Source organism: Pelophylax lessonae (assembly GCF_965119305.1).
Source record: "Pelophylax lessonae genome assembly, chromosome: 2".
Taxonomy (NCBI): domain Eukaryota; kingdom Metazoa; phylum Chordata; class Amphibia; order Anura; family Ranidae; genus Pelophylax; species Pelophylax lessonae.
This window is the reverse complement of record NC_138769.1, coordinates 581,463,106-581,490,551: the sequence shown is the minus strand read 5'-3', so window position 1 is coordinate 581,490,551 and position 27,446 is coordinate 581,463,106. Positions and strand designations below refer to the sequence as shown.

The 27,446-nt window shown below is 42.3% G+C and overlaps 1 protein-coding gene across 1 annotated transcript in view; it reads left to right on the top strand.

The window, feature by feature from the left end:
• CTDSP2 (CTD small phosphatase 2) overlaps positions 1-17,663 on the top strand; it is a 58,284-nt gene extending 40,621 nt beyond the window's left edge. The window contains exons 2-8 of the mRNA XM_082244646.1: positions 1,775-1,923; positions 3,368-3,406; positions 5,126-5,227; positions 8,034-8,090; positions 9,675-9,767; positions 12,606-12,791; positions 16,617-17,663. Of these exons, the coding sequence (XP_082100772.1) occupies positions 1,775-1,923; positions 3,368-3,406; positions 5,126-5,227; positions 8,034-8,090; positions 9,675-9,767; positions 12,606-12,791; positions 16,617-16,742 (752 nt within the window). The 3' untranslated portion in view covers positions 16,743-17,663. The remainder of the gene's footprint in view (positions 1-1,774; positions 1,924-3,367; positions 3,407-5,125; positions 5,228-8,033; positions 8,091-9,674; positions 9,768-12,605; positions 12,792-16,616) is intronic.
• Positions 17,664-27,446: the final 9,783 nt, after the last annotated feature.

The window sequence follows — 27,446 nt, the reverse complement described above, 5'->3', positions numbered from 1 at the left end:
AAAAAAACCTGTAAAAAATTAGCCCAAATTTTTGGATAGTGTAAAAGATGATGTTACGCTGAGAATCGTGAGAGAATCGTGATCTTTATTCTAACAAAAAAAAAAAAATCATGATTCTCACTTTATTCAGAATCGTGCTGCTCTATGTCCAGGTAATAGTAGCTGATGTCACCTTTCTTGCGTCACTTTGCTGTAAAGCTCGTGGAAGCCTTACATAAGAGCTGGTACGCTATTACCACTGTTCACCACAAAGGCTCCCTCTGAAATCCCTCTGACTGAACTCTACCGAACTTTGATTAAGCACCTTTACCTTCCATCCCTGGGTCTACAAAGAGTGGTTAGCGCGGGCTTTTTAGATTCAACAAGGGGATCGTGGCTGGAAAGGATTAAACCTTGAAGTCCAGGAAGTCAAGCCTTTAATAAGAAAGTGAAACCAATTTCAGAAGGGTGCACAGATGATCATTTTCTGGCTAAAAAAAAGCAATCCATTATCACCTTGTGTCTCTAGCTTTTAGGCAGGGATTCAAAAAGTTTAAATTGCTGTTTGGTACATGTGTGTGTGTGTGTATGTATGTATGTGTGTGTGTGTATATATGTGTGTGTGTGTATGTGTGTGTGTATATATATATATATATATATATATATATATATATATATATATATATATATAATGTATGTATATATATATACATATACATATATATATATATATATATAATATGTATGTGTGTGTGTGTATATATATATAATATATATTACATTTGTTATGTAAGGGTGACTTTTACTCTTTTATTATTACCTCTTCTATTTCTTCATTGCTTTCCTTCAAAGTATATTTGTATAATGTAATGTCTGCATTTTATATACATATACTGGTAAAATATACATATTTTTATTGAATTAAAGCTGAACTCCAAGTAGATATAAGAACACCATAAAATATTTTCTGTATTTCAATAAAATATATTTGGAGTAGTCCTAGTATGTATTTCTCAATCTGTATTGATCGCATCCTAATGTCATCCTCTTGTACAACAACACTCAGACTGAGAGGGACGGGCAGTACTGGGAGCCAATTGGGCTCTGCTGCGTGAGAAGAACACATAATTACTTATCAGTGTGCTGCTACTCCTTCAGTGCCCAATCAGCAAGCTGCAGACAGGATGCTGACCCCACTATATTCCTTCACTCTGGAGTAAATGGTGTCACCCCCACTGGCTCTTCTGTCTACCACTTTTGTGTATGAGTCGGAAAAGTGACAGGATAGTAAATTATTTGGGCAGATAAGATCGGTCATACTGCTGTATTTAGATGTCCTGGGATTTCATGGTGGAAGTAGTTCTTTCCTTTGCTGACCCATTATTTATTCCATTGCTTTATTGTAAATTAGTGCAAATTGCTTATTAGGCCCCATGCACACGGGACGTTTTTAACGCCGCTGTAAGTAGCGTCAGGCGTTTTCTTTTTGCAGCCTATAGTGAAGATGATCTTTTACGTATTGTAGTAACAGAATGTGAAATACTGCTGTAGCTCCCCTTTATGACTGCCCCCGTTGTTAATAGGTGACAGCTACACATACTGTATATACCCGTTTGTTCTAGCTTTCTAATAGGTGCTTAGTTTGGAAGGAGCTGATAAACCAATGGTTTTCTGGCACTGGGTGGTGGTCTCTTTCTAAGAGACAGCAATGTGAGAGTTCTTATACTATATAACTTACTGTAAACTCATTAACTGAGTAATATATTCATGGCTTTATTTTTTTTTTCCCTTTAAGGACTAGTGTCCAGATCTTCACCAAAGAAGCCTAGAAGTCGGAGTATCTTCAAAGCTCTCTTCTGTTGCCTTAGTGCACAGAATGTCAGCCGGCCAGGGGGCCCCTGTGAGGCTCCCACCCAAAAGGAGGAAGCACAGTCCACTCCAAAGGTAATCTTAATATTGACACTCTTTATAGTATAAGAAAAACTTTTGAAGAGAATGAGTCCCCACTTTCTTCCTTTGATTTGCTCTGTTTTCTTGTAAGTGCGTGTTGGGAGGTGCCAGGAAAGCATTATTATCTTTTAGAATAATATGCCCTAAATATGGAGTGGGCAGTTTACATTCAACTTAAGCCATGATTGTGAATGCTCCCCACTCTCTCCGATCTTTCTTGTAATCTCTACAAACTCCAGTCACAAGTGTAAAGGGTCGGGAGAGACTGATCTGAGCACTTTATTCAGTCTATCAGTAGATTAAAGCTCATTCACACAGGCACAGCGGCCCGAAAGTGCGCAGAATTGCGTGTGTTTATGCAGCCAGGAGTGCCAGATGTTCACGGGGCCTGACAAATCACTGACAGATACAACAGCTGTACCGATATTATTTCACACCTGAACGTTTACCTCCATACAGGGATCAATGCACGACCCTGGGTACAGTCGGTCTGTCTGGCCATGGATTCATCTCGTTATGGAAGTAAACGCTCGGATCTATAGGAAGTTCCGTACTGCTGCTGTGCTGTCAGCCTATCATTGATTTTTAGTAGGGTGCTTCCCATGGTTAAATGGAACACCGTGCCACCTAGGCGCATAAACATGGCCTATGTGGAAATGAACCACATTGTACACAGAGAAGAGGCATTTTGGGAGGCTGAATAAAGGGGCTGGTTAGTTTTAAACCTCTTTTTTGTTTTTTTATGTTGCATATGCCCATCCTTACTTCACAATCAAACTTGTGCGACTTCTTCGAAGTCGCATGACAAGTGGTACATTGCGTTTTCCAATAACAACCATTTAACTATGTGTGACTTAAAGGCACAGTGGCTTCAAAGTAGTTCACGCACGACTATGGACAGACTTGAGGGCCATAGACTTTTATGTTAACCCTCAAAAGTTGCATGAAAGTCATACCTGAATGTTTTTCATGCAACAGTGAGTCTAACGTTGCAGAGGGACAAGAAGTCACATTCAAGTCGCACCCATCCCAAGCTGCTTTAAAGTTACATCAAAGTTGTACCAAAATTTCAAAGCTGTGCAATTTTGGAGTCGTACTAGTGTGAATGGAGCCTTATTCACTTTCGTCATGTGTCTTTTGCCAGCTCCTGGTGTGGTTGTGGTTCTACTCACCTGTTTTGGGGAGATATATATATATATATATACATATAGTGTGCATATGTGTGCGTGTGTGTATGTGTGTGTATATATATATATATATATATATATATATATATATATATATATATATATATATATATATATATATATTGGGTGTATGTATGTGTGTATATATGTATGTATATATATATATATATATATATACACACACACACATTTTATGTATGTATAATATTCTAAGTAAATTACTAACAGTAATTTTTTCTTTCTTTTTTCAGGCGGATCTGTTACAATGTCTTCAGTACCAGTTCTACCAGGTACTTGCCGTTTCATGTGTCATGATCATGCTAGCAGGAATACTCATGCTCCTAATAGACAAAAACCCAAAGTACACAATGCTTAGATATACCTTTCCTTTTGTAGCGTTAAAAGCTTTAAAATGAATTAATATGAAAAGCCAGTTGAGGCTGTGCTGTCAGTTTAGAAAAAAAAAGTTGAGTGTCGTATTTGGCTTATTGTAGCCATTGTTTTGGGAAAGAATTAAGCCATGTGACAGACATTTTGGTCTACTAGGAAATTTGTGACCCTTAGGCCTTATTACATTTGCGGGTGTGGGTGGTAAAGTTAGGTGGTTGAGCTGCAGTTTTTTTGCTCCTTGGCCACCCACCTTAACCTAACATGACAGCTGAAATCACACATTCTTCAAGAGACTTTGGCAGTGTCCCAACTCCTCTTCAACCGTGTGTAAAGTCCATGGCTGCGGCATGGTGATGCAGGCTTCCAAGGGTCGAAGCAAGTGGTGAGGGGATGACAGATCGCCTCCTGTCAGATGCCCTCTGAAAAACGAGCGGGTTGGTTATGACAGCCGCTAGTGTATTCAAGCCCTTAGGAAGATTCCGGAGTCAGATTCTTCGTTTTGAGTGTCTATAGGTCTGATATATTGAGTCCATTTTGCAGTAAATCTTTAGACTTAGACAGGCTCTCCTAGGACAGTTGCTGATGGTTCACAAGACTTGTAATAGTCCCATTTATTCTGTGTTGTTAAATATTAATGTTTTGTTATCATGCATTTCCACGTTATAACACTGACGCTCATAAAAGTGGCTTTTATTTAAAGCATATTCCACTTTTATTTTCTTATCCCTCCAATCCTGTCCCCGAGTGTTTTTCTCTCTTCTCATATTTCATGTTCTGTGCATAGTTTGTAAATCTCAAGAAACTAATTTGTGAAATGCTCCTTCACCAATAAGCTTCTTCCACCTGCACTTTTAATGCTTCAGCCAGCGGGACCGAAGAGGTGGCTCAGCCAGCTGAGACTGCTGCCTGGAAGCATCTGTGTGACCTGCAGGTCGCAGGTTCTAATCCCGGCTAGCTCTGCTCACTCTTTCATCTTTTCCAGGTAGATAACATGAAGAGCAATGATCATTGAAGTGCTGTCTTTTCTGTATTTGTAAATACCATTTTTTTTTTTTTTTTATCCTTCAGGAAAAATTAGGAATGTCTAATAGATTTCCCCTTGTGTGACATAGAGTGAGCATACTTTATATAAAGAAATCCCTTCCTACTGAATCTCCTTCAGATTTCTGAAGATGTCTTTAGTTTTCTTAGTACTAAAATACCTCTTCACTGAAACATGCACAAAATGGGCCATATCGTCAGATGAAATCACTGTGCGTAAAAATAAATTGCATTTTATTTTATTAGAATCTGGTACAGCCCTCTATAATGTTAAAAAAAAAAAACATAAAGTGATGATTCTGTTGCTATAGTTCCCTGAATTGCGTGCGTTTTTTTAAAAAAAAGATGAACGCAACACTCGTATGAACCCAGTTTGATGTATGTTTCATGCAAGTGGGCCAGGTTCCCAAGAAGTATTAGGTCTTCTTAGTACAGCTAGTGCCAGTGTTGTCCATCCTCCCTTTCTTGTCATTTACTTTAGTCTGGTGTCTGGTTGTGCCAAGTCGTTTAGTGTGTTTTTTTCCATGAAATACTGCCAACTGAAATAGAATATTTATACCTTGTGTCTTTTATTTCAGATTCCAGGTACCTCCTTGCTCCCTGAGGTAGCGCCTAAGGATAAGGGGAAGATATGTATGGTGATTGATTTGGACGAAACACTAGTTCATAGTTCTTTTAAGGTAAGGAGTCTTTCAGGCTAAAATGGCAACATGTGAACATAGAGGGGTTTATTTACTAAAACTGAGGAGTGCAAAATCTGGTGCAGCTGTGTATGGTATCCCATCAGCTTCTAACTTCAGCTTGTTCAATTAAAGCGGTTGTACACCCGAAAATGTAAAAAAAAAAAAAAAAAACCTGCAAGACAAAGGCATAATGAGCTAGTATGCATCGCATACTAGCTCATTATGTTTTACTTACCTTAGAACGAAGTCCCAACACGGACCCCCGGACATTGCTGCAGGCGCTGACATGATCCCTCGGCGTCTCTTCCGGGTTCGGCGGCTCCGGCGCTGTGATTGGCCGGAGCCGCGATGACGTCACTCCTGCACATGCGCGCGGGAGTGATTTTCCGGCAAGCTCCCGGCAACGAAAACTGAAGGTCCCCCCGGACCTTCAGAGCGCATGCGCCGCTCGCGTGAGCGGCTGCATGCACTGCAAATATCTCCTAAACCGTGCCAGTTTAGGAGATATTAATTGTACCTACAGGTAAGCCTTATTATAGGCTTACTTGTAGGTAAAAGTGTCAAAAAGCGGTATACTTTCGTGGGGGGAAAAAATAGCAAATAAAGAAAAAATAATATAGCGTATACAATTGCGACACAAGTCCTATTATAATTGAATGTTATTAAAAAATACCTTTCCCTTTCAATCTGCATCCTCTGTCATTTTCTGAAAATGCAATGCAATATGGCAACCTGGAGGTGTTCTGTACACAGACAACTCCAGAAAAATTTCCTGCTTCTGTGATTGGCTTACTGGTTTTCTCAGATGTCTGCACTAAGATACAGGTCAGATTTCAGGCATCCCCTGTAACAAAAATGTCATTTTTGGTGAGATACTCCCAATAAGTCTAAAAGGATGCAGACCCTGCAATTTCCCTCACTATTGCCCTGCAGCTGATTTGATAATTATGAAACTGCTCCCATTAGACTCACTTAGCACAGGGGCACAAGCAAGTGATTTCTTCAGAATAACAAAAGGTAGGAATCTGCAGCAAATGTTGTTAAAATCCTTGCAATGTACAGAGATCACCCAGAGGGGAATGTTTTTTTTTTTTTTTCTCAAAAAACTGGAGTTACACTTTAAGCTTTGACATAAAAAGCTGATTGGTTTATTCGCAGAGCTTCACCAGATTTCGCACTCTCCAATTTTAGTAGATTAACCCCAGAATGTCATACTCTTGTAGTGGCAGATGATTGTTACAGGCGTCCTTTTCTTATTTGCACCAGTTTAGTAACACAAACTAATCTGGCGTAAATTTGACATTGGTGACATAATTCTAATACCAACAAAGCTGCCTAGAGATGAGTTTGGGCATCTTCCGAAATTCACACTTTTTTGTACTCCAGAGAGCAGTGCAGCTGATGGGGAATGACAATGGTTCATTGGAGTAAAAAAAGAGCAGGTTTGGGGTTAGAGATGAGATCAGGGATGCCAAAGCTAGTCTCTAGCACTGGCCACCTACTGCGCAAAGCTAGTTACCTGCCCAAAATACCTTCCATGCCAGCTGCAGTCATCAGACCACCAGTTGGTAGAATTATTAGGCCAGCTTTCTTTTTCACATCTGAATTTAAAGTATAACTAAAGGCAAATGTTTTTGGAGGGGTTTTGACAGAGTGGAGAGGGATTAGAACACCTGTAAAGTTTTAATTGCTGTGTGTGCATACATTTGGAAGATTCTCCCTTTCTATTTATCATGTTTACAATTCTCATCAAAAAAAAAATCCCAGATTTTGGGTTGTCCTCTGAATTATAATAGAGTGGAAATCTTCCAATAAGGACACTCGTTTTGGTGACAATCAAGGATTCCCTCACTTTGGAGGGATTTCCTCTCACTTAGTGTTTGGCTATGGGAAAGGAAGTGAGGGGAAATCTCCCCAATGGGACATAGATGGCAAAAAAAACAAAAACCCTTTCATACTCTATCCAAAAATTAAAGAAAAGTTTTGCGTTTAATGCTGCTTTAATGCCCTGATGGTGATGTCACACTGTACAGCTGTGCGTTAGTTACCTATAGATACAGTAAATATCCCCTAAACATGCACCGTTTAGGAGAGATTTACATTGAATGCAGCCAGTGACGTCACCGGCGCATACCCTCTAAAGAAACAGCATACCTGTGCCATTCCTTCGGAGCCATGCTGTGAACTGTGCAAAAGTGACATCATCGCCGGCTTGGCCATTCATATCGCTAACGCCCGCAAACCTGGAATGAAGGCCTGTTGAAGATGGAAGCCCTGTCAGTGGTGACAGTGCGCTGCTGGAGGGCTTCATTTTCAGGTAAGTCAGTCATAATGTGTTAGTATACAATGCATACTGGCACATTTTGACCTAAACTGTCCAGTGCCTATTTTTTTTTTAAGTTGTTTACTACCACTTTAAACTGTTAATTTTTCGAATACATTTGTGTTGCTGTGTTCAGTTTTACTTAAAATGTTTTTACTGATAAATTTAGTACAATTGAATATTTGAGTTATTTTTTAGAAGTATGCTAGCATAATCTGCAAATAATTTGTTCTAAATGAATTTATAATTTATAGAATGTATGATCATACTGCATTATGTACTACAGAGCAGTCCCGTACAAGCATCTGTTATCTTCTGGAGCTCAATGACAGTCCGGTCAATGCATATAGTAGTTTGTGGTCCCCATTGTAGAAACAATTAGCTGAATTATTTATTTGTTAGGTTATCATCGAGGGAAAAATGTTCCTATTTCTTAATTTAAATTGAATGTAATGATTCCTTACATTTATTTTATTTTAGCCCATCAACAATGCAGATTTCATAGTACCAGTAGAGATTGAGGGGACCACTCATCAGGTAAGAGGACACGGTTTTCTTAAAAAAAATAAAATCAAAAAATGAATGCTTTTGTTTCAGGAACAGATTGAGTGGAAAGACATGGCTGCTACCTGGTTCAAGTAATCCAGGATAGGCTGTTTCCTCACGCGCGGCCTACTCTTGATTACTTGTTTCAGGAAGCCGCTCCTATTTCATCTGAGCTCCATCTTCCCAGCTGGTTGGAATAATTGAGGCATCGCTCAAGGGAGAAGAATGGAATACCTGAAGATGTGTTGTAAGATGCTATGTTGTAATGGATGTGTTTGCTGTTTTGCGCATAAAGAGGAAGTAAACCCTCCTCTGACACTTTTACCTATAGGTAAGCCTTAGGCTTACCTATAGGTACTGTAAATATCTCCTAAACATGTACCGTTTAGGAGATATTTACCTTACATGCAGCCAGTGACATCACTGGCGCATGCGCTCTGAAGGAACAGCCGCTGGTGCCGTTTCTTCAGAGCCCAGTGCCATGACCGTCGGCTCCCGTGCGCGTGAGTGATGTCACCGCGGCTCCGGCCATTCAGATGGCCGGATGCCGCGATCCGGGAAGACGGGCGACTGGACATGTCGCCTGTCATACAGGTGAGCGGGCGGCATGGCGGGGGCTCGTTCTTAGGTAAGTATTTCATAATGCGCTAGTATGCGATGCATACTAGCTCATTATGGGTTTCTCTTTCTGATTACAGCAAAAAAAAAAAAAAGTTTCGAGGGTTTACAACCTCTATAAGGAAATGCATTTTAAAAAGGAATTCACCAGCACAGAGACATGGGAGTATCTAATGCTGACTTGTATTTGGGCTTTTGTAAATGTGAGTTGTTGTCACAATCTGCCTTTTACATTCAAAATACAGCACTGCTCAAACACGGAACACACAATGATTTTAATCTGGTTTGCCTGCAATGTAACAGGGCCTGCTGCATCCAAAGAAACAATGTAATAAAGCAGGTCAATATATATACCTTGAGAATTGTCATTTAGATTGCACCAGTAAAGCAACTGGGAATGCTGACACGTGTGATGTGCACCTCCAAGTCCTGTCTACAGAAGCCCTTTGGGAGTGCAAGTTCTGGGGCTGTCATTGTCCTAGCTTTCCTATGTAGGGAGTTACTGATCCCAAGTAAGCATGTGTTTTTTAGGTGTCCTGATTCCTAATATGCTCATGCATGCTTTGGGTCAGTTACTCACCCAAGTAGTTAAGTCAGGATGAGGATCTGGCACAAAACAAGTCAGCGTTACATTTCTTTCCTCAAAACCTTTACAACCAAATTTCCATGTTTCTACTGTTTCTTGATGGGCCCTCTCCAATTCCCTAATTATTGAGATAGGAATGCCATCTACGGACACTAGCTCCTAGTAGCGGATACCTTTCATCTGTAATACATTTCACAGATATGAGCAGCAGTATGCTAAGGTAAGTTATCCTAAATCGTATCCCAGGGGACAACAGACTAACAGGATACAGTAGCCTTATATTTTGTGATGTGTGATCTCTCGTCTATTTGTTATGATACACTGTTTTGAAGCTACCTAAGAGCCCCCTCTGTATCTTTTACCCACTTCAGGTATATGTTCTGAAAAGGCCTTATGTTGACGAGTTTCTGGAAAGAATGGGTCAACTCTATGAGTGTGTGCTATTTACTGCTAGTCTTGCCAAGGTAAGGAACAAGCAAGCTGTGTCCTATGTTCTAGCTCCTTTCTTCACTTTTATACATTTTGTTGGCCATTCTTAGAGGCATCTTCTGCTTTATATTGGGGTAAATGTTAAATTTACTACAATAAAAAAAGAATAACCTTTTTTGCAGGTTAAAAAAAGTGCATTTATATTTTTCTTCTAATGATCCTGCAGAGGATTACACTGATGATCAGCAAATTGTGGGTGCAATGTCCAGCTCCTGCAGACTCTCAGGATAGCTGTCTGCCTGTACCTCCGATACGGTTAGTCAGCTACCTGAGAGTAGGAAGATCTCCAGCGCCCTGGTAATTAATTGAGACAAATAAGCAGCCAGCCACATAGGCTGTGACGGTACTTGCTGTTTATTCATTCACGGGAAACTAAATGAATGATGTGGCTGTGTGGACAGAGCCCCGTACGGCCACGTTGTTTTCAAATTGTGACAGCTATTATAATAAGCATGTGAGGGGGTGTCAGGTGCTGAAATATGTTACATGTTCCAACCTTAAAAATGGGCGACCATGTAACATGTTCCAAAGTTGAACTTATATACATGGGATACATGGCATACACTAGCCAGACGGAGGGGAAATCTAAATCCACTTGTATGAAATAGTCATACTGATCAGTAATGCTGCTATGTACTTGTGTAGTGTATGTCAAATATTCTTCAGAGAAAAATTCCCCTACAGCACAAGGAAATAAAGATGAATTTCAGGATAAAAATATTATAATATCATACATCTAGTTAAAGTGGTATTAAAGCTTCGGCTTTTATAAAAAAAATAACAAACATGTTCTACTTACCTGCTCTGTGTAATGCTTTTGCACAGAGCAGCCTCTTCTCGGGTCCCTCGCCAGTGATTTAGGCTCCACCCCTGTGACCAGTGTCTCTAGTAGCATGCCGCTTGCTATGGGGACACTGGTGCATACTCGCTCCCGAGCTCTGCTCTATGCGTCTATAAGACACACACGGTCGTGGCTCGGTTCCACACACCTGTGGCCCCCTGCTCTCTCCTCATTGGCTGTGATTGACACCAATGGCTCCCGCTGCTGTCGCAGCCAATGAGGAGAGGAAGTCCCGGCACAGCCAAGGCTCTCATGCTTATTACTGGATTGAGAGGGGGCTCAGGGGAGTATTAGGGGTGCTGTGGGGGGAGCAGCACACATGCATAGAACACTATCCATCCAGGCTTTACAACCACTTTAAATATGTATATATGGAAGTGTTTTACTTGTTGAAGGATTTGTGTGAAGCTAAGCCATTTTTGTTTATCCAGTCCTGATATTTACACAGACAGTTGAGCTGTTTTTTTTAACAGGCTTTTTTGCTGCTGAAAAATAAATGAATACAATTCGGTCACCTCCATGCACCCATATTGTGATTAAATGATGGACTGCAGCAGACTGACAAGCTCCTCTCTCTTTTCTCACCTGAGCACATGAATATCATTGATTAGCCTGTTGGTACCCCTATTTCAGTTTGAATTGAACTGTACAGGGGTATTACAAATATAAGTACTTACACTAGCTGCAATAATAAATGCAATATACCTGTTTTTTTAAGAGAAAAAAGCATTCATTGATGTATTCGTTAGATCTGCTTGGAGTTCAAGTTTAAGCAAGCCTTATATAACTCCTAGAATATTCTAATTTGCACGTTGTACTTTTTTGTCTGCCCTTGTCAGATGCTTAAAGTTGAACTCAGGGCGAAAACAATATTGGGGCATTATCTAGGTACCAGTAATGTACCTCTAATGATGTGTCCCACTTGTGGGTCCTGCTTCATTCCTGAAAACTGTTAGATTTATGCACCCCCTGACAGTGATGGAGGTGCTGATTTTCCATTGCTTAAACTTCCAGGCTGGAACACAACGATCACAGTGAGTTGCTTGCTCTGTGGCCTCCTCCATTCATAAAACGTATTGTATTCTTTCCTGTGATTGGACAAGGGGCACATGAACATCATGATGGTATTAAAGCTGGTTCACATTAAAAATGTGCTCTCACTATTAATGTAGGCTAAGGGCTACATAGGTTCAAGTTGTTCATGAATCTCTAAAAACTCTGATTGTGACAACTGCCAGGTGGATAAGTATCTAGTTTTTGTAAATGCAAGTTAATGGGACTCTACCAGTGTAAAGGAAGACTGAAATGTGACATGTATAAAACATCTAGGTATTCAAGGATAAGTTCACCTTTTTGAACATGTTACACCTACATTTGGGTGTAGCATGTTTGGCAGCTGACCACCCCTTCCCCGTTGCGACAGCACGAATGGGATCTTATCCCGCACTCGCTGTCACAATTCAAAGAGAGTGCGGCCATGCAGATCCCTGTGAATCGATAAACTACAAGTTCCGATGGCCTGTGCAGCTGTTAGCTAGTAGTTCTCAATACTACCAGGCCGCTGGGTAGTTCATTGAGCTTCCTGTCAGGGTGTAATTGCCTGGCCGTATCAGAGATCCGGGCAAACAGCTACACAGACAGTCTGCAAGAGCGTGGCATTACACCTGTGATCTGCTGATTGTGGGTGCATTGCTTTACAGGCTCCTAACTAAAAAAAATAATAAATGCATTTTTTTTTTTATCTGCAAAAAAAGTGTGCATTTATTTATTTTGTAAAGGTTATCCTTTTAACTATTCCCTTTATGTTGTCTACACCATATATGATGGGGTAAATAACAGGTCTGATCATATAATCCATGGTTGTTGTGGGCTACTGCACACCATTACCTACTCAGATTTCTTGTATCAGCCTGGTATACTATTGATGTCATAAATAGGAGGTAATGTCTGAATCTCCAACTCTCCTCCATAGTATGCTGATCCAGTGACAGACCTTTTGGACAAAGAAGGGGTCTTCTGTTCCCGGCTCTTCAGAGAAGCTTGTGTCTTCCACCAGGGTTGCTATGTCAAAGACTTGAGTCGTCTAGGTAGAGACCTGAAGAAAACCATTATCTTGGACAATTCTCCAGCATCGTACATCTTTCATCCAGAAAATGCAGTAAGTACCAATACCAGTGTATGCTTACTCATTTACCTTTCCATGAAGAAACTCATTCTCCATTTAATTGCACATTGGAGCAGGTACATGTCGATTTTCTTTTCACTTCATTAATAATGCAGTTAATGTATCTTGCTGATTGTCCCAGTTACCTGTCAGCTGAGCAAACTAATCAAAAACAATGAGGAGGAGATGCTTTCTATTGTGGAAAGAGTAGAGAATGAGTATCCAGGGGGATCTTGCACCTGTTTTAACAGATTTGTTTAGAAAGAAGCAAAATGTACAGCTCAGTGAATAACATTTTTACGGTTTCCTTTGCATCCACATTAGAATTATGCAGCTTAAAAGGACACAGTATTTTAGCCTATCATTTAAAGGTGTCACCGTGTTCTCCAGGATAGAGTTCTAAAGGAGCATACATTTCTTGACATCTTCTAACTCAGGGGTGTCAAACTCAATTTCATTGCGGGGCCGCATCAGCATTATGGTTGCCCTCAAAGGGCCGGTTATATCTGTAGGATTAGATGTCCAGAGCACCCCACGCCCCCTTACACCCTTACATGAGATGTCAATCAAGAGCCCCCCGACCATGAAGTCAAAAGTCACCCACCTTTCCTTACATCACAATCCACCCCCCTTAACTTGTGCTGCTGCCAGGAAGAAGATGCGGGTGGATCTGGGAAAAAGTGCAAGGTCTGGAGGAGAACCAGAGGAGGGCTGGCGTCAGCTTCCAGAGTCTGCTGAATGCTGAGACCAGAGGAGGCAAAGGCAAGGTGGTGTTGCGGCTGCGTAGAGGGGTGCAGGATCTGTAGGAAGAGATCTGCCCTCCTCTCTGCTGCGGACTACTGAGAATGGGGGGTTGGGCAAAGACAAGCCTTTCTGCTGCTGCACAGTGCAGGATCTGGCAAAGGAGTTCTGTCCTCTCTGCTGCCAACTACAGAGACAAGGTGGGGGCAGAGACAAGGGGGTGCCGCAGCTGCATGAGAGGTGCGAGCGCCACATGAGATGGCCTGGGGGGCCGCATTTGGCCCGCGAGCCTTGAGTTTGACACCTGTGTTCTAACTGAATGCAATAGTTGGCCATCTGCATTTTTAACTGATATGGCTACATACACACACATGGCGAGTCTGTACCAAATTTAAAGTGAGGGTAATAGAATTTTTACAAAGACCACTCATTGTTGTGAATCCAAACCTTACGTTATACGTTTGAGTTGAGTGATGTTTTAACCCTTTTTATGGAGGTGCATGCAAAGACTTGTCCTTCCATGACTTGAAGGAGAAGTATCAACATTTTGATTCCTCCTGTCATAAGTTGGGAAAGCCACCTAACTGGTGTCAGTTGTATCTTTTTATTAATCTCTTGGGTGTGCCACAGCATCAAACCTTTCACAGAATGAACTTTCCTGCATCTCTAGCTCTACAGTTAGCAGACAGTTTGCATAGACAAGTATTTATGCTGCTTCTTGGAAGAGGAACCCTTGTTGGATCCTATAAAAGCCGTACATTAGATCTCTGCTAAATTGCTGCTATTATAAAATGGAACACTCAGTCTGTATCCAGACTATTGATTTTCCTACTTTATATCTGTTTCATTCTCTCCTTTTAATCTTGAATGTACTAGCATACAGCATAATTGTCAGCATTGCAGATGCAGAGGTTTTCCACTTTCAAAGAACAGGTCATTTAGAAGAGCAACATCCCTTCTGATTTTCCAAGCATTGCCTTTTTAATTATTGCAATAGTATTGCTGACAGATTGTATCGAAGGGCTGGTTGCTTGGAAACCATTAACAATACCAGATGTCGAGAGCTGTAAGGAGCATTGATTAAAGGTTCTTTCAGCTTCATAAATATTGGTGCATTTCATGTTCTCTCTAGTGGAAGAAGAGAGGTTTCTTTTAACACAGCTGCTGAGCTTGTTAAATTACTCTTCTAAGGGTGCCCATGATACAAGCCATTACATTGCTATTATGCAATAATCTGACAGCTGAAAAACAATCATAAAAGACACCAAAATTTATGGGCCAAGTGCATGTCACAAAAGACTTCTACTTCATTTTGCGAATTTGTCACTTTAAACCGTTTCAGGTTCCCTCTGGATAATTGTCATTGTAGGGCAACTTACAAATTGCCTCTCCTTTTTATTGTTTGTGCATTCCTAATTGATGAGTGAGATTGTAAACAAGTAGCAGCGGCAGCAAGTCACAGAACATTAAAGTGGTCCTGAGATGTGTCTAAACGAACAATGCAGCTAACTGCAGGTGCATTTTGGAACCAGAATGTACTTATAAATGAGCTCACGAAGAGCCTAAAGAGGTTCTTCGGTCTGAAAAAAAAAAAAAAGCAGCTATAAATACCAGGGTGAGAAAGGGTACAGAGGGGAAGGGAGAACCTCATGTCCAAAAGAACCCCACCCCCCCCCCCGTTCTGTAACGTCCAGGGGTTAACTCAGCTGTATAGTGTCAAATAAACTAAAAATCAAAGTAACTCGTAAAGGAGATGGTGAGTTAAAGAGGAAGTAAACCCTCCTCTACAACTTGTACCTATAGGCAAGCCTATGATAAGGCTTACCTATAGGTACTGTAAATATCTCCTAAACATGTACCGTTTAGGAGATATTTACCTTACATGTCGCCAGTGACGTCACTGGCGCATGCGCTCTGAAGGAACGGCCGATCGTGCCGTTCCTTCAGAGCCCCGTGCCGTGACTGTCGGCTCCCGCGCGCGTGCGCGGGAGTGACGTCACCGCGGCTCCGGCCAATCAGATGGCTGGATGCCGCGATCCCGGAAGACGGGCGACTAGACATGTCGCCCGTCATAGAGGTGAGTGAGCGGCACGGCGGGGGCTCGTTCTGAGGTAAGTATTGCATAATGAGCTAATATGCGATGCATACTAGCTCATTATGTCTTTCTTTTGCAGGGTGTAAAAAAAAAAAAAAAAAACTCAAACGAGTTTACAACCTTTTTAAGCCGGCATGGATCTCAATTCAGCCGCTTCAGCAGGGACCAGATGAATTTCAATCCATGTATGTTCAGTGAGGTTGTACTCGAGTTGATCTACCAGTTGATGTCTGTACAACCTCCCTGTCAGTTTTTCTCCCCTTAATCATCACTGTAGGCTATAGCCATCAGCTTTGATAAGTGTATTCTGATGGCAGGCACAGTCTCACCGCTGTCAGAATACAATAGTTTAGCAGAGAGGTTTCTCTGATCCAAATCGTGGGTGTGGATGGGGAAATTGAGTCATTTTTTAAGTCATGGAGTCACAAACTTTTTAGACACTTTTATTTATTGAGTCTAGTATGGCTACCATTTTTTTTTTTCCCTCAGATACCAAGTTATTTTATTCTTGACTTGGACTATGGTAGGTTGAGTGGACCACCAAGCTTTTTCCAGTGTGTGTTTAGCCGCTGTAATGATAAAAGTGTTACATTTTCATGGGTGTTTTGTGCAAGCTTCAACCCATAAATTAGGAAGGGTCTCTTATGTATTTTTGCAAATTCCCCTGCCTAATACAGTGTATAACAATTAATAGACATTGACCCAAACACATTTCAATTTTGTACAGTCCTACTATATGTGTAGAGTTAGAGACTTGGAAAGTAATGAAGTTCATGTATTAAGAGAGGACAGCAATGGCAGCCTCCATACTTCCTAACTGCACATTTCCCTAACTTTTCACACCCCTGTAAGTGGTGTGGAAATACAGTATTCATATCAAGATGGCGGATTACAATTGTGTCTCATAATTTTTTTATTTTTTTTATAATGAAAATAAACAATTTCTAACATTCCAACTGATTCTCCTCTGTTTTGTTTTTCAGGTGCCTGTGCAGTCTTGGTTCGATGATATGGAGGACACAGAGCTTTTAAGCCTCATCCCAATCTTCGAGGAGCTCAGTGACTCCGAGGACATTTATACCAGTCTTGGCCAACTGAGGGCCCCTTGAGTTTTCTCCTGTTGCCTTGAGTTTTTTTCAGGGGACATTTTTATATCTTTTTAATATTCTTTTATTTGTTTCTGTTTAATCTCTCACACACGCAGTGCCTTTGGCCTTAGAAGACAAGGAACAAAAGTGGATATTGATAATGGGGCCTTTTCCAAGCAAGCTGCGTACAGTTCACACTCCTTATGGCCTGCGTGCTTAGTGGCACGTTGGTGGTGAATGCAGGGATCTATACATGCCATTACTTTGGTGCACTAGTAGGAGAAAGTGTCCTTTTTTAATAATGGTACCATGTACCTCCCTTTTCTAGTTATGTACTGCTGTTTCGTTTTCATATCTTTAATCAAACTGTACAAAGGAAGGCTACAATACTGAGAAGTTACAGGATACATGCCGGTACTTAAACAGCCTAAAGCTAAACCCCAGCCAAAACCTGTATTTACACATTAAAAAAAGAAAAAAAAAGAAAGATCCTTAGTGCAGCCTGTCCAATGTTTCATTGCTTAAAATGTTTACTTTTATTAATGCTGCACAAATCTTCAGTGCCGCTGGGAGTACTGAAATCACTACGAGTCTCTCGGCATTCCCGACATTCGCAAAACATCTTGCATTCTTTTCAGTGAATGCAAGGTGCTCTGTGATTGGAGGAGGGGAGATTTTGAATGACAGGGATGTAGAGGGAGCAACCCACAATAACCTCTGTACTCCCAGTGGGACTGTAAGCTTACAGTTCTGTGGGGGGGGAGGTAATATAAGTAAAGTTAAACAATGAAGCAGCACCCGGATATGGTAAAGACTGCATTAAGTGTCTCTTTATTTTATTTTTCAGATTTGTCCACATAGACTTTGGCTAGAGTTCAGCTTCAATAACTTGATACATACAGGTGTTCAGGGACCTAAAGGGGAAGTAGAAGTCCAAGTAGGTTTGGCATTAAGATGGGTGGAAATAAACATTATCTCAACATTCTGTAATGTTAAAACACTTGTGTTTTGTTACAGACATGTTAAAAGTTCGTGAGTACCTGTTGCTTTTATAGACCGTCATTCTGTAGCCTGAACAAGAGTGATGAGGATGCAGCCTGTCTGTTTACTAGTAAAATCAGAGGTTTTGACTTTAACATTGTATATTAACTGGCAGTATCTGTATTATAGCTGCACTGATAATGCTGTTCTGAAAGCCATTTTTACTTTTGTATCCAACTTTTGTTTTTATTTTTTTTTTTTTTTACCAGTCACCATAATTCTTTCAGGACAGCAGAAAAATGAGCAATATCTGAAAGCAATACAGGGAAAAACATTGCTGTCATTTATATACTAATGAGTGTTCATTGGCCAGCCAGTACCCTTTAGGTGCTTACTGTACAAAGTTTTCCTTCTCATGTCAATTGTGCATCATGTCTGGTGACCGCAGGAATGATCGAAAATGAGTACAGTAACTGCATGGGTGACTGTAGTAACACAATTAACACTCGTCCACCAATACCATTCTGCTAAATTTCATTAACCTTTAGCAATCCGTTTACTTACCTACCCTTAAATATTGCAACTGCCAGCAAAATTGGTCCCTTGTTAAAGTAACCGATTCTGCAATATTTTATTTTTCATGACGAGATGATAGGCCCTTTTAGGTTTGGGTCATCCCAAGCACAAAGACTAGCTAGTGTTTCAGAGAAACCCAGCCGAGGTACACATCTGAAATTATTGTGCCAGGAACAGACGGCAGCGTTGTTTTATTTTGGTTTGGATTTTTTACACTGGATGCATCACTGGTAGAAAGTGCCTAGTTGATAAAGGCACTTATACACGTTGCTGTTACCCTGATGTCATACAGATATAGCAGTAAACAGTTGTGTTGCTGATAAAAATGAGAGCGGGAAAAGGGCTTACTTATCACTGGTAAAGTCATACACCCTTGTGTAGCAGTATCCCTTTTTATTACCTTTATTTATACTCCAAAATAGAATGATTTAATTAGTCCAAACATGTAAAAACCAAAGGGATTTATAATGTTAAGCTGCTTTGAGATTTTTTATATATATGGATATATAAAGTTCACTATGCTGTTTTGATAGTAGACTTGAAGCAAAGATAATTGTCCACTGACTTCTATGAGAATCCAAATAGCTTTACACTGAGGTCAGTATTGAATTTTTGTATTTTAAAAACTGTGGAGAGTGGTTGGTGCTTACCAGATGAAGCCAGTCGTTGGCATACACTACATAGGCAGTGCCTTATACTAGCAATGTTTGGTATCATTTTAAAGTTGGCATATTGGCTTACTGGTTTGTGCCGGTATCACTGAGCAGTGGAGATCATGCTACATGATAAACCATGCACACATCTCAGCTGGCCCAATTTCCTCAAGTCTTTAGCGCTTCTGAACTGGAAAGGGTATGGTATGTTTTTATAGTTATTGTACTTGGGCATGGTAGTTGGGGTTGGTTTGGATAGACAGGCAGACTTAACAATGTTCTGAGCTGGTTTATTTCTAAAGGTTTTCCAGACTAAATTACATTTTGACCATGGTGTTTGATTTAAGTATACCATATACCCTGTGTTAAACACACCTGTCACAAAAACTTTGTGGGCTACTGTTACTGACCTACTTGTGAAAGGCTTAGTTGCTTGGCTGTCTGGCATCAGAATTTTTGAGTGATTAACCCAGAACAAGTATGTAGCACTAGCAAGTGACGTTGGACTTATCTAATTAGCAGGTTTAGGTCATTGATTCAGGTTTAGGTCATTGATTCAGAAAGTATTACAATCCTAGAGATTACCCTGCCACCCGGTCAGCATTTACAGAAGAGGACAGCATGGTAGCCAAGCTATCTTCTTTTTATGAGATTTCCTATAAGATAAAACCCTCAGCTCAACCAAAGCAGTAACATTGCAAGCTTCAGTGACACTGCATCACACTTGCATATGTCAAACAGACCTTTAAATATAGTGGCACTAAGAGAGCCTTTTAATCTTCATGAACAAGAAGTTGCAGGGTAAAGAAGCTCTTCACAAGTGAGGGGTGGTCAATTTTTAGTTTAGCCTGCAAAACCCCCTAAACCCGTGTTAAATTTTATTTAACTAAATGATTTTTCAGTGGAGGTAGAGACACCACAAGGTTCCAGATCATACTTTTAGTTTTACATGATGACCCACACAGGATGCCAAGAGATTATGCTAAAATGCCTAATGAAATACCAGTTTTCTGGTTGTGGATGCATAGACACTCCATCTTCTCCCCCAAAGTCCATTGCCTGAACAACCTATTAGCGTTCCCGTGTATGGTTTTATTGAGAGGGACATGTAAAACTAATGGTATTATCTGGTACCATATGATTGCTTTTAAATGTGAACAGCTTTGACCATGTAGTGCCTTTTTGGCTTCTTAGAAACAACATGAAAAAGCTTAAAAAGTAAAACTTGTAGAGGGCAGGCTATGTTACTTCTCCTCCATTTTGTATCATAAAGGGTAGCCCTCATTTCATGGCCTGTCTTCTACTGTTTCTCCATTTAACAGGGTTGAGTAGGACTGTTACTAATTGGACCTCAGGGGAATCTCACACACAGATAATGAAGAGAATGGCATGACCAATGATGTGTCCACCATTTCTTGTACATTTTAGAGATGTCAATGCTGCACATAAATCAGGCAGAGCATGTACATTCCTCTGTGTGTGTGGCTTTCTGTTGTGGCTGGATGTGTGCTTGGGTTCTGACCTTCTTCTTTGAGGGTCTGTGACAAGTATTAGGTTTTATTCTTTTTAGAACAATCAGCTGTTGGAGTGACTTTCAGCACATTGCTGTATTTACGTTTCTACCGGACTGGATGGACTGATCATCAAACTATGTAAACCCTTTAAAAGAGCATGTAATAAAATCTATTTTTATGCCCTATTTGTCCATTTTCTTTGTTTTTTCTTTTCTTCTTGTTCAAACAATATTATTGGGGAATATAATTGAAATCCAACGTCCAATGTATAATGAACAATGAAAGCAATAGTCATTACAACAATAACAGTGTGTAACAGACAACTGTAACATCAGATAGACCATACAAGCTGATAAACATGAGGGATAACAAAATAGGTGATCACGAAAGGAGACAGGTCGGTTGCAGCCAACACCCAGGTACCCCAAAAAGGGAACTCACTGTGACTGTGTGAGGAGGCGCAGCCATCGGCCAACCGTTTCATGGGAAAGAGTATCACCCAAGGTTAGTAAAACTCTTCAAGAAATGCATAAGAAAAAATGGTAAGGTCAAGGACCATGTCAGTGGAAACCAGGGGTTACGGTGGCGGTAGAGAGAAGGATCACATATCTCAGTGAATTTAATGTTGTAACCAAAGCAACAAGGGTCTATCAGGTCGGGGACGTTGTATGTATTATAGCATGTATACACATGAAAGAAGGGAGAAAAGAAGGAAAAAAAAAAGGATTAAAGAGGGGGGGTAGGTGTGTCACTGGGTGGGGGGGAGGGGGCACAGGTTCTCAGTGATTAGTTTGGGATGGCACAAGGAAGTGTTTCAGGGTAACAGGCGAGAATTATCAAAATTTGGTGGGAGGAAGTGATCTACCCCATACATACGAGAAGGTGAGGCACTGAAGTTGGCGCAAGTAATATGAGGGAACACAGACAGGTAGGACTCTAAACAAGTATAGAATTATAGGCAATATAGCCATTTTGGTTACTGTGATGCGAGCTAACCAGGCATGGAGTAAAGGAGCCCAAGTGTCCATAAGTTTAGTAAGATGTTGTAGCATAGGAGGGTAGTTGGCTGCAAAGAGTTCTAGCGGGTCTGCTGTGAGTTTAATTCCCAAGTAGGGAATATGGTGGGTAGCCCAAGAGAAGGGAAGTACCGATTGTAATTGCGAGAGGATTTTTGGGGGTTAACAACTAGTCCGGAAATCTTGGCGAATTGGTTTAGGACAGCAAGAAGGTTGGGAGTAGAGGTGAGTGGGGACTTGTGGAATAGGAGAATGTCATCTGCAAATAAGCATAATTTGTGGTGGTGTCCTCCAATTTTTTATTTTCATTTTTTAAATGTTTTGGTCATCATTACAGTCATTAAAGTTACATTTTGTCACTAAATTTATTTAACCAAATTTAAAGGTAATTTTCACATAAAACCAGTATTTCAATGTGTGTTGACTTCCGAGACAGACAGAGCTGAGGATAGCTGTGAGATATCTTACACAATCGAGATGCATAGTAATTTCAAGTCTCACACCATCATGTATATTAGCAATAATGCTGATTTTGCAGAAAAGGCTTTGGATATGCAAATGCATACAACTACTAATTGCATGTTTGCACAATAACCTTCAAGCATACCAAAAGGAAAGTAATGTGAGAGCCTATGTAAGCAGTCCAATCAATTTATATCCAATCAGGCAAGTCCCTGCAGTTTAGAGTTGTTGGTAACCTCACCCAATTATTTTGCCTTGGGTGAGGTTTTCATACATGAAATTCTTGCTGGGCGGTCTCCATTTGTGAATTAAGTGTGGACAACTTGCAGCTGTGTGTTCAATCAGCGTTGATCCTGGATGGGCCCGGGAAGTGCTAGTCACTATTTAAGCAATGTCTGTTCATGTATGTGCATGGTTACGACTAAGCGGACGTTTTCTGTGAAACGCGTCAACCGCTGTGCACCTCCCCCCCTGTGTCTCTGGCTATTATGGATGTACTTTGAGATGTTTTTTGTAATTTTTTTGATACAAATAAACAGATTTTTATTCATCTTCATCTTCAACTCGGAGTGCGGCTTTTTCTCCTTACACACACCTAGAGTTGTTGGTAATCTAACTGGTGTGTAGCCAGCCATAATGTCATTTAGGCTGAACATACAAATTTACTGTCTGCACAACTGTGTGGGCAGCTAGACAGTATAGTACTGCATGGTGCTTTAGTGTCAGCTCCTCGCTTCTTCCTTTTCTGACAACAGATATGCAAGTAGACTGGAAGAACATCCAGTAGCCCACCGTAAGGTGTAATGGTGATGTAAATCTAACAAAGCTGACAGTCCATTGCTTACATCACATTTTACTATACCGATTGCTATTTGGGTTATCAAGACCTTCAGTGCTAACAGCTATTTTTATACTGAAGCGCAGAGTTCCCTCTTTTTTGTTTATTACATTGCTTACCATACAAATGAACAGAAGTGCAACTCTTGTAATTTCCAGTCCCTTAGCATCAAACTTCTTGTTTTTTCTTTTTAATGCTGGCTAAAGGTCTTGAGAATACAGTTGCAAGAGCAGTTTAAAGCTTAGACCTGCACCACAATTGGTACCTGACCTGCTAACCACAGAAGCACGAATTAAAAAAGTACAAGGAAAGTGAAAGAAATAAAGAAGGTATTCTAAATATACATCAACAACACAGATTACATTATTTTCCCAATAACAAAACAGTTCTCATTCTAATTAACATGATTAAAACCCAAAAGCACTGGAGACTCGTGGTAACTGAAAACAGGCAGACCTATGTATGTACAGTATGCATGTATGAATAACAGGATTAAAAAAAAAACTGTTTCTTGGAGACATTAGAATACAGGAATCAGTTATTCAGAAAACAACTGAGTTATACTGCTGCCTTTAGCAGGAATTGGACGCTGGCAAACAAAAAAGCCGTTAGCCAACCAGAAATACCCCTCCCACACTCATCATGCTTCAGTTTTTTAAACCACTTCAGATCCGGAAGGTTTTACCCTCTTAACGTCCAAGCCATTTTTTTGCGATACGGCACTGCGTTGCTTTACCCGACAATTGCACGGTCATGCGATGCTGTACCCAAATAGGTTAAAGTCTTTTTTTTTATCACCTTTGCGGTTTTTATTTCTCTATCGTCCTTTGACAGACGCAGCTTCATCTTCATCAGCTGACTGGGTTATGTTGCCCCTTATGGTCCCCCCAGCCTGGCCTACGTGCGTGAGCAGGTTATAGTCCTGCACTAGGCCTCGCCACAACGTTGCCCTTTTCCAGATGGGGACGAGCCTGCGAGCGGATGCCTTGCTGGGACGCGACGCCCTGGAACGCCCTGAGTCGCAGCGTACCCCTCGGCTGGCAGCACCCCCACTTTGGGTATGAGGAGGTCTGCCCAAAGCAGAACCCACCTGCTCCATGGTATGGTGAGTAAATGTGAACCCCCTTGCCCCTGGTACAAAAGGATAGGCAGTATGGCGCTCCTAGGTGGTGCTGTATGGGGTTGGCTGCAATACAGGGTTGGGACGTGTATCCTGGGTGGCTTGATATTGGGTGGGTATGCACAAGGAAGAGAAAATTAGCAAAAATTTGCAGTCCATGTGCAAGTCCCTGAATGAAACAAGGGGAATTAATCAACCTGGAATCCAATGAGGGATAAATAAGTCCGTGATGGATCCAGGAGTGGATGGATGGATCGAAGGGCACTCAGGGCTGCTGACCGAGGGAGTGAAGTCAACTCTGTGCAGGAAAGTAAAAAGATGGGAAAGCGCCTCTTGAGTGTGGTAAAAGTGATTTTTATTACAGCAATAATGTAGCAATAATGTAATGTAGCCCACACTTCCTGCCCACACTCCTGTGACGTCAGACGCCGCCGCAAGCCGCCGGCCGCAGCACCAGCCTCTTCATGGCTGCTCGTGGAGATCCGGAGGAAAAGAGCAGGTCTCCCCAGCCCTCCGGAACCCAGGGATTGCCTGAATGCTTGGAATCTGCTGAACACCACCAGCCGCTCTTCGGACGCTACGTCAGACTCGCAAAAGTCCTTACTCATATGTAAGTTACTATATTATTGCTGTAATAAAAATCACTTTTACCGCACTCAAGAGGCGCTTTCCCATCTTTTTATTTTCCTTGCCCCTGGTGGCCTTGGGGGGATGTGGGCCCTCTCCTGGGGATAATAGGACCTGTACCTCCTAAAAGATCCTCCTGGCCTGTCAGGTACACAGCCCTTGTGCCCGGTCTCCCTCTCCCGTCCCCACAGAGGGCTATGTAACTGGGGCGCCTGGTGTCCTGAGGGGGTAGCAGTAGTACCTTGTCTCTTGCTGGGTCTGGTTGTTGATCCTTGAGGCCTTCATTATGGGGGGGTCCTTGGCCGCATAGCTCGCTGTGGGCGCCGCCATCTTAAGTGTGGGCAATGCGCAGGTTTTCCTCATTAACTCGCAGTCAGATGGTGAAGAGGGCCTGTCTTCTTCCGCTGCAGCGCGGGAACGTGTTTAGTGGAAGTGCTGATTGTCTCAGTGAGGGAAACTTTAAAAATGACTGATGAGCCCACTCCAGCAGGGACTTGGGTGGCCTTTAGGCTCCCACAAGACCCAAAAGTCTGGCAAGGATTTCCCCTGTCCTGAGACTTTTCATGATATTGTGAATGACCGATGGCGGCGGGTTAAGCACATAGTAGTAGTGCCGAAATGCTTTAAACGCCGGTATCCTTTAGCTGATACAGTCTCCAACCGTTGGACGGTGCCACCAAAGGTGGATCACCCTGTTTCCAGGTTGAACAAATCTATTGTGCCCGTGGAAGATTCCCTGGTTTTCGCGGATCCAGGGGACAGGCGGGTGGAATCCCTTTCCTACCATCTTCACGTGTTCTACTCTAAAACCGTTTTTGTGTCTGTTTTGGTATCACAGATGGTTAAAGAATGGATTAAGGTTCTGAAAGGGAACTTGGACCCTGATGTGGTTCCCCCAGAACTGATGGATCTTTTGGACCAGATGGCCCAGGCCCTGATGTTCCTGTGTGATGCTTCCTTGGGTGCGGCTCTCCTGGTAGCCAGAGTTTCGGCGGTGGGGATTGCCCTGCGGCGCATGGTTTGGCTGAATAGCTGATCAAGTGACCAAGCTTCCAAGAAATGCCTGACTGATCTCCCTTTTCTGGGAGAGCGTTAATTTGACGACTCACTGGGGGGCGTCTGCGTTTCAGAAACCTTGGACTTCCTTCGTTCAAGACAAATGGGTTCGCGCACTGATTTGTTCAGGGTACAAAATCTAATTTTGGTCCTGGCCAGGGGACAGGTTTTTTTTCAGTCGAATCTTCACCTGTCTCCAGAGCTTTTGAAAGATCTTCGGGAAGCTGTGCAGGATCTCCAGGCTCAAGGCGTGATTGTGCTGGTTCCCCCGCAGGAATGCTCTCAAGGTTTCTATTCAAACCTGTTCACAGTGCCCAGAAAAGAGGGCAAGGTGCGTCCCAATCCTGGACCTCAAGGCTCTGAACCGCTTTGTGCGGGTGCAGCAGTTGCCAATGAGGAGTCCATTCGGTCGGTGGTGGCATCCCTGAATCGGTGGGATTTTTTGGCCTCCCATCGATATCAAAGATGCGTTTCTCCACGTCCCCATATTCGAGGGACATCAGCGATCCCTCTGCTTTGCGTTGGCAGAGGAGCACTTTCAATTTGTGGCGTTACCCTTTTGTCTCCCCTCCGCTCCCAGAGTTTTTACCAAGGTCCTGGCCTCTGTGCAGGCCTTATTACGTCAGAGAGGCATCTCAATTTTGGGATATCTGGACGATCTCCTGTTGCGAGCAGACTCTCATTTGGATCTGTTGACCAACATTTCTATTACAGTTCAGACCCTTCAGGAATTTGGGTGGATGATCAATTTCAAGAAATCTGACGACGCCATCCGTGCGGGTCACTTATCTGGGGCTGACTCTCGACTCTGTTCTGGCGAGGGTCTTTCTTCCCTTGGAAAAGCTTCAGAAGTTGCAATGGGCAAACAGGTTGCTGATGGAAATCGATCAGTCCTCCTTGCGGGCTTGCATGAGGGCCCTGGGCCTGATGGTGTTTACCTACCAAGCTGTCCCGTTTACTCAGGCTCACTCAAGGCCTCTGCAGAAAGAGATTCTGGCAAACTGAACAGGGATCCTCGGTCATTGGACCAGAAGATTCTTTTGAGCTATCTCACAAAGTCGGCTCTATTCTGGTGGATCCGGTCACCGGCTTCGTGTCAGGGCAAGTCCTTCCTGCCGCTGTTCTGGACGGTGGTCACCACGGACGCCAGCCTGTCAGGCTGGAGTGGCGTGTTGGGGAAGCTCTGTGCCCAAGGGACTTGTGCGACAGAAGAGTTGTCCTTGCCGATCAATATTCTGGAGCTTTGCTTGTTCCACAGGACGAGTCAGTTACGCGGGTCCCCGGTTCTGATGAAGTCGGTCAATTCCACGGCTGTGGCTTACATCAATCATCAAGGGGGCACCAAGAGTGTCCTGGTGGCCAAGGAGGTGGCCGAGATTCTTGTTTGGGTGGAATACAATGTTCTGAGTGTGGAAAATTGGCAAGCGGATTACCTGAGTAGTCAAGTGCTGGATCAAGGGGAATGGTCCCTTCACCTGGAGGTGTTTCATCTCCTGTGTGTCCATTGGGGTACTCCGGATGTGGATCTGTTTGAATCTCGCCTCAACAGGAAAGTCCAGCGTTTTGTGGCCAGGTCTCGGGATCCTCTGGCTGACGCCACAGACACCCTGGTGGCTCCTTGGAGCCAGTATTGGCTGATGTATGCCTTCCCTCCGCTCGTACTCCTGCCGAGGTTTCTGCCCGGGGGGCGGTGAAAGGCATTCTGGTGGCACTAGACTGGCCCCGGCGGTCTTTGGTATGCAGACCTGGTAAAAAAGGTTGTAGATCCTCCATGGAGACTTCCTCTGCGGGAAGATCTGCTGTCTCAAGGACTGATCCTCCATCTTGCTTTATGGTCACTGGCTTTAACAGCTTGGCTGTTGAAAGCAAGGTATTGAGGGAT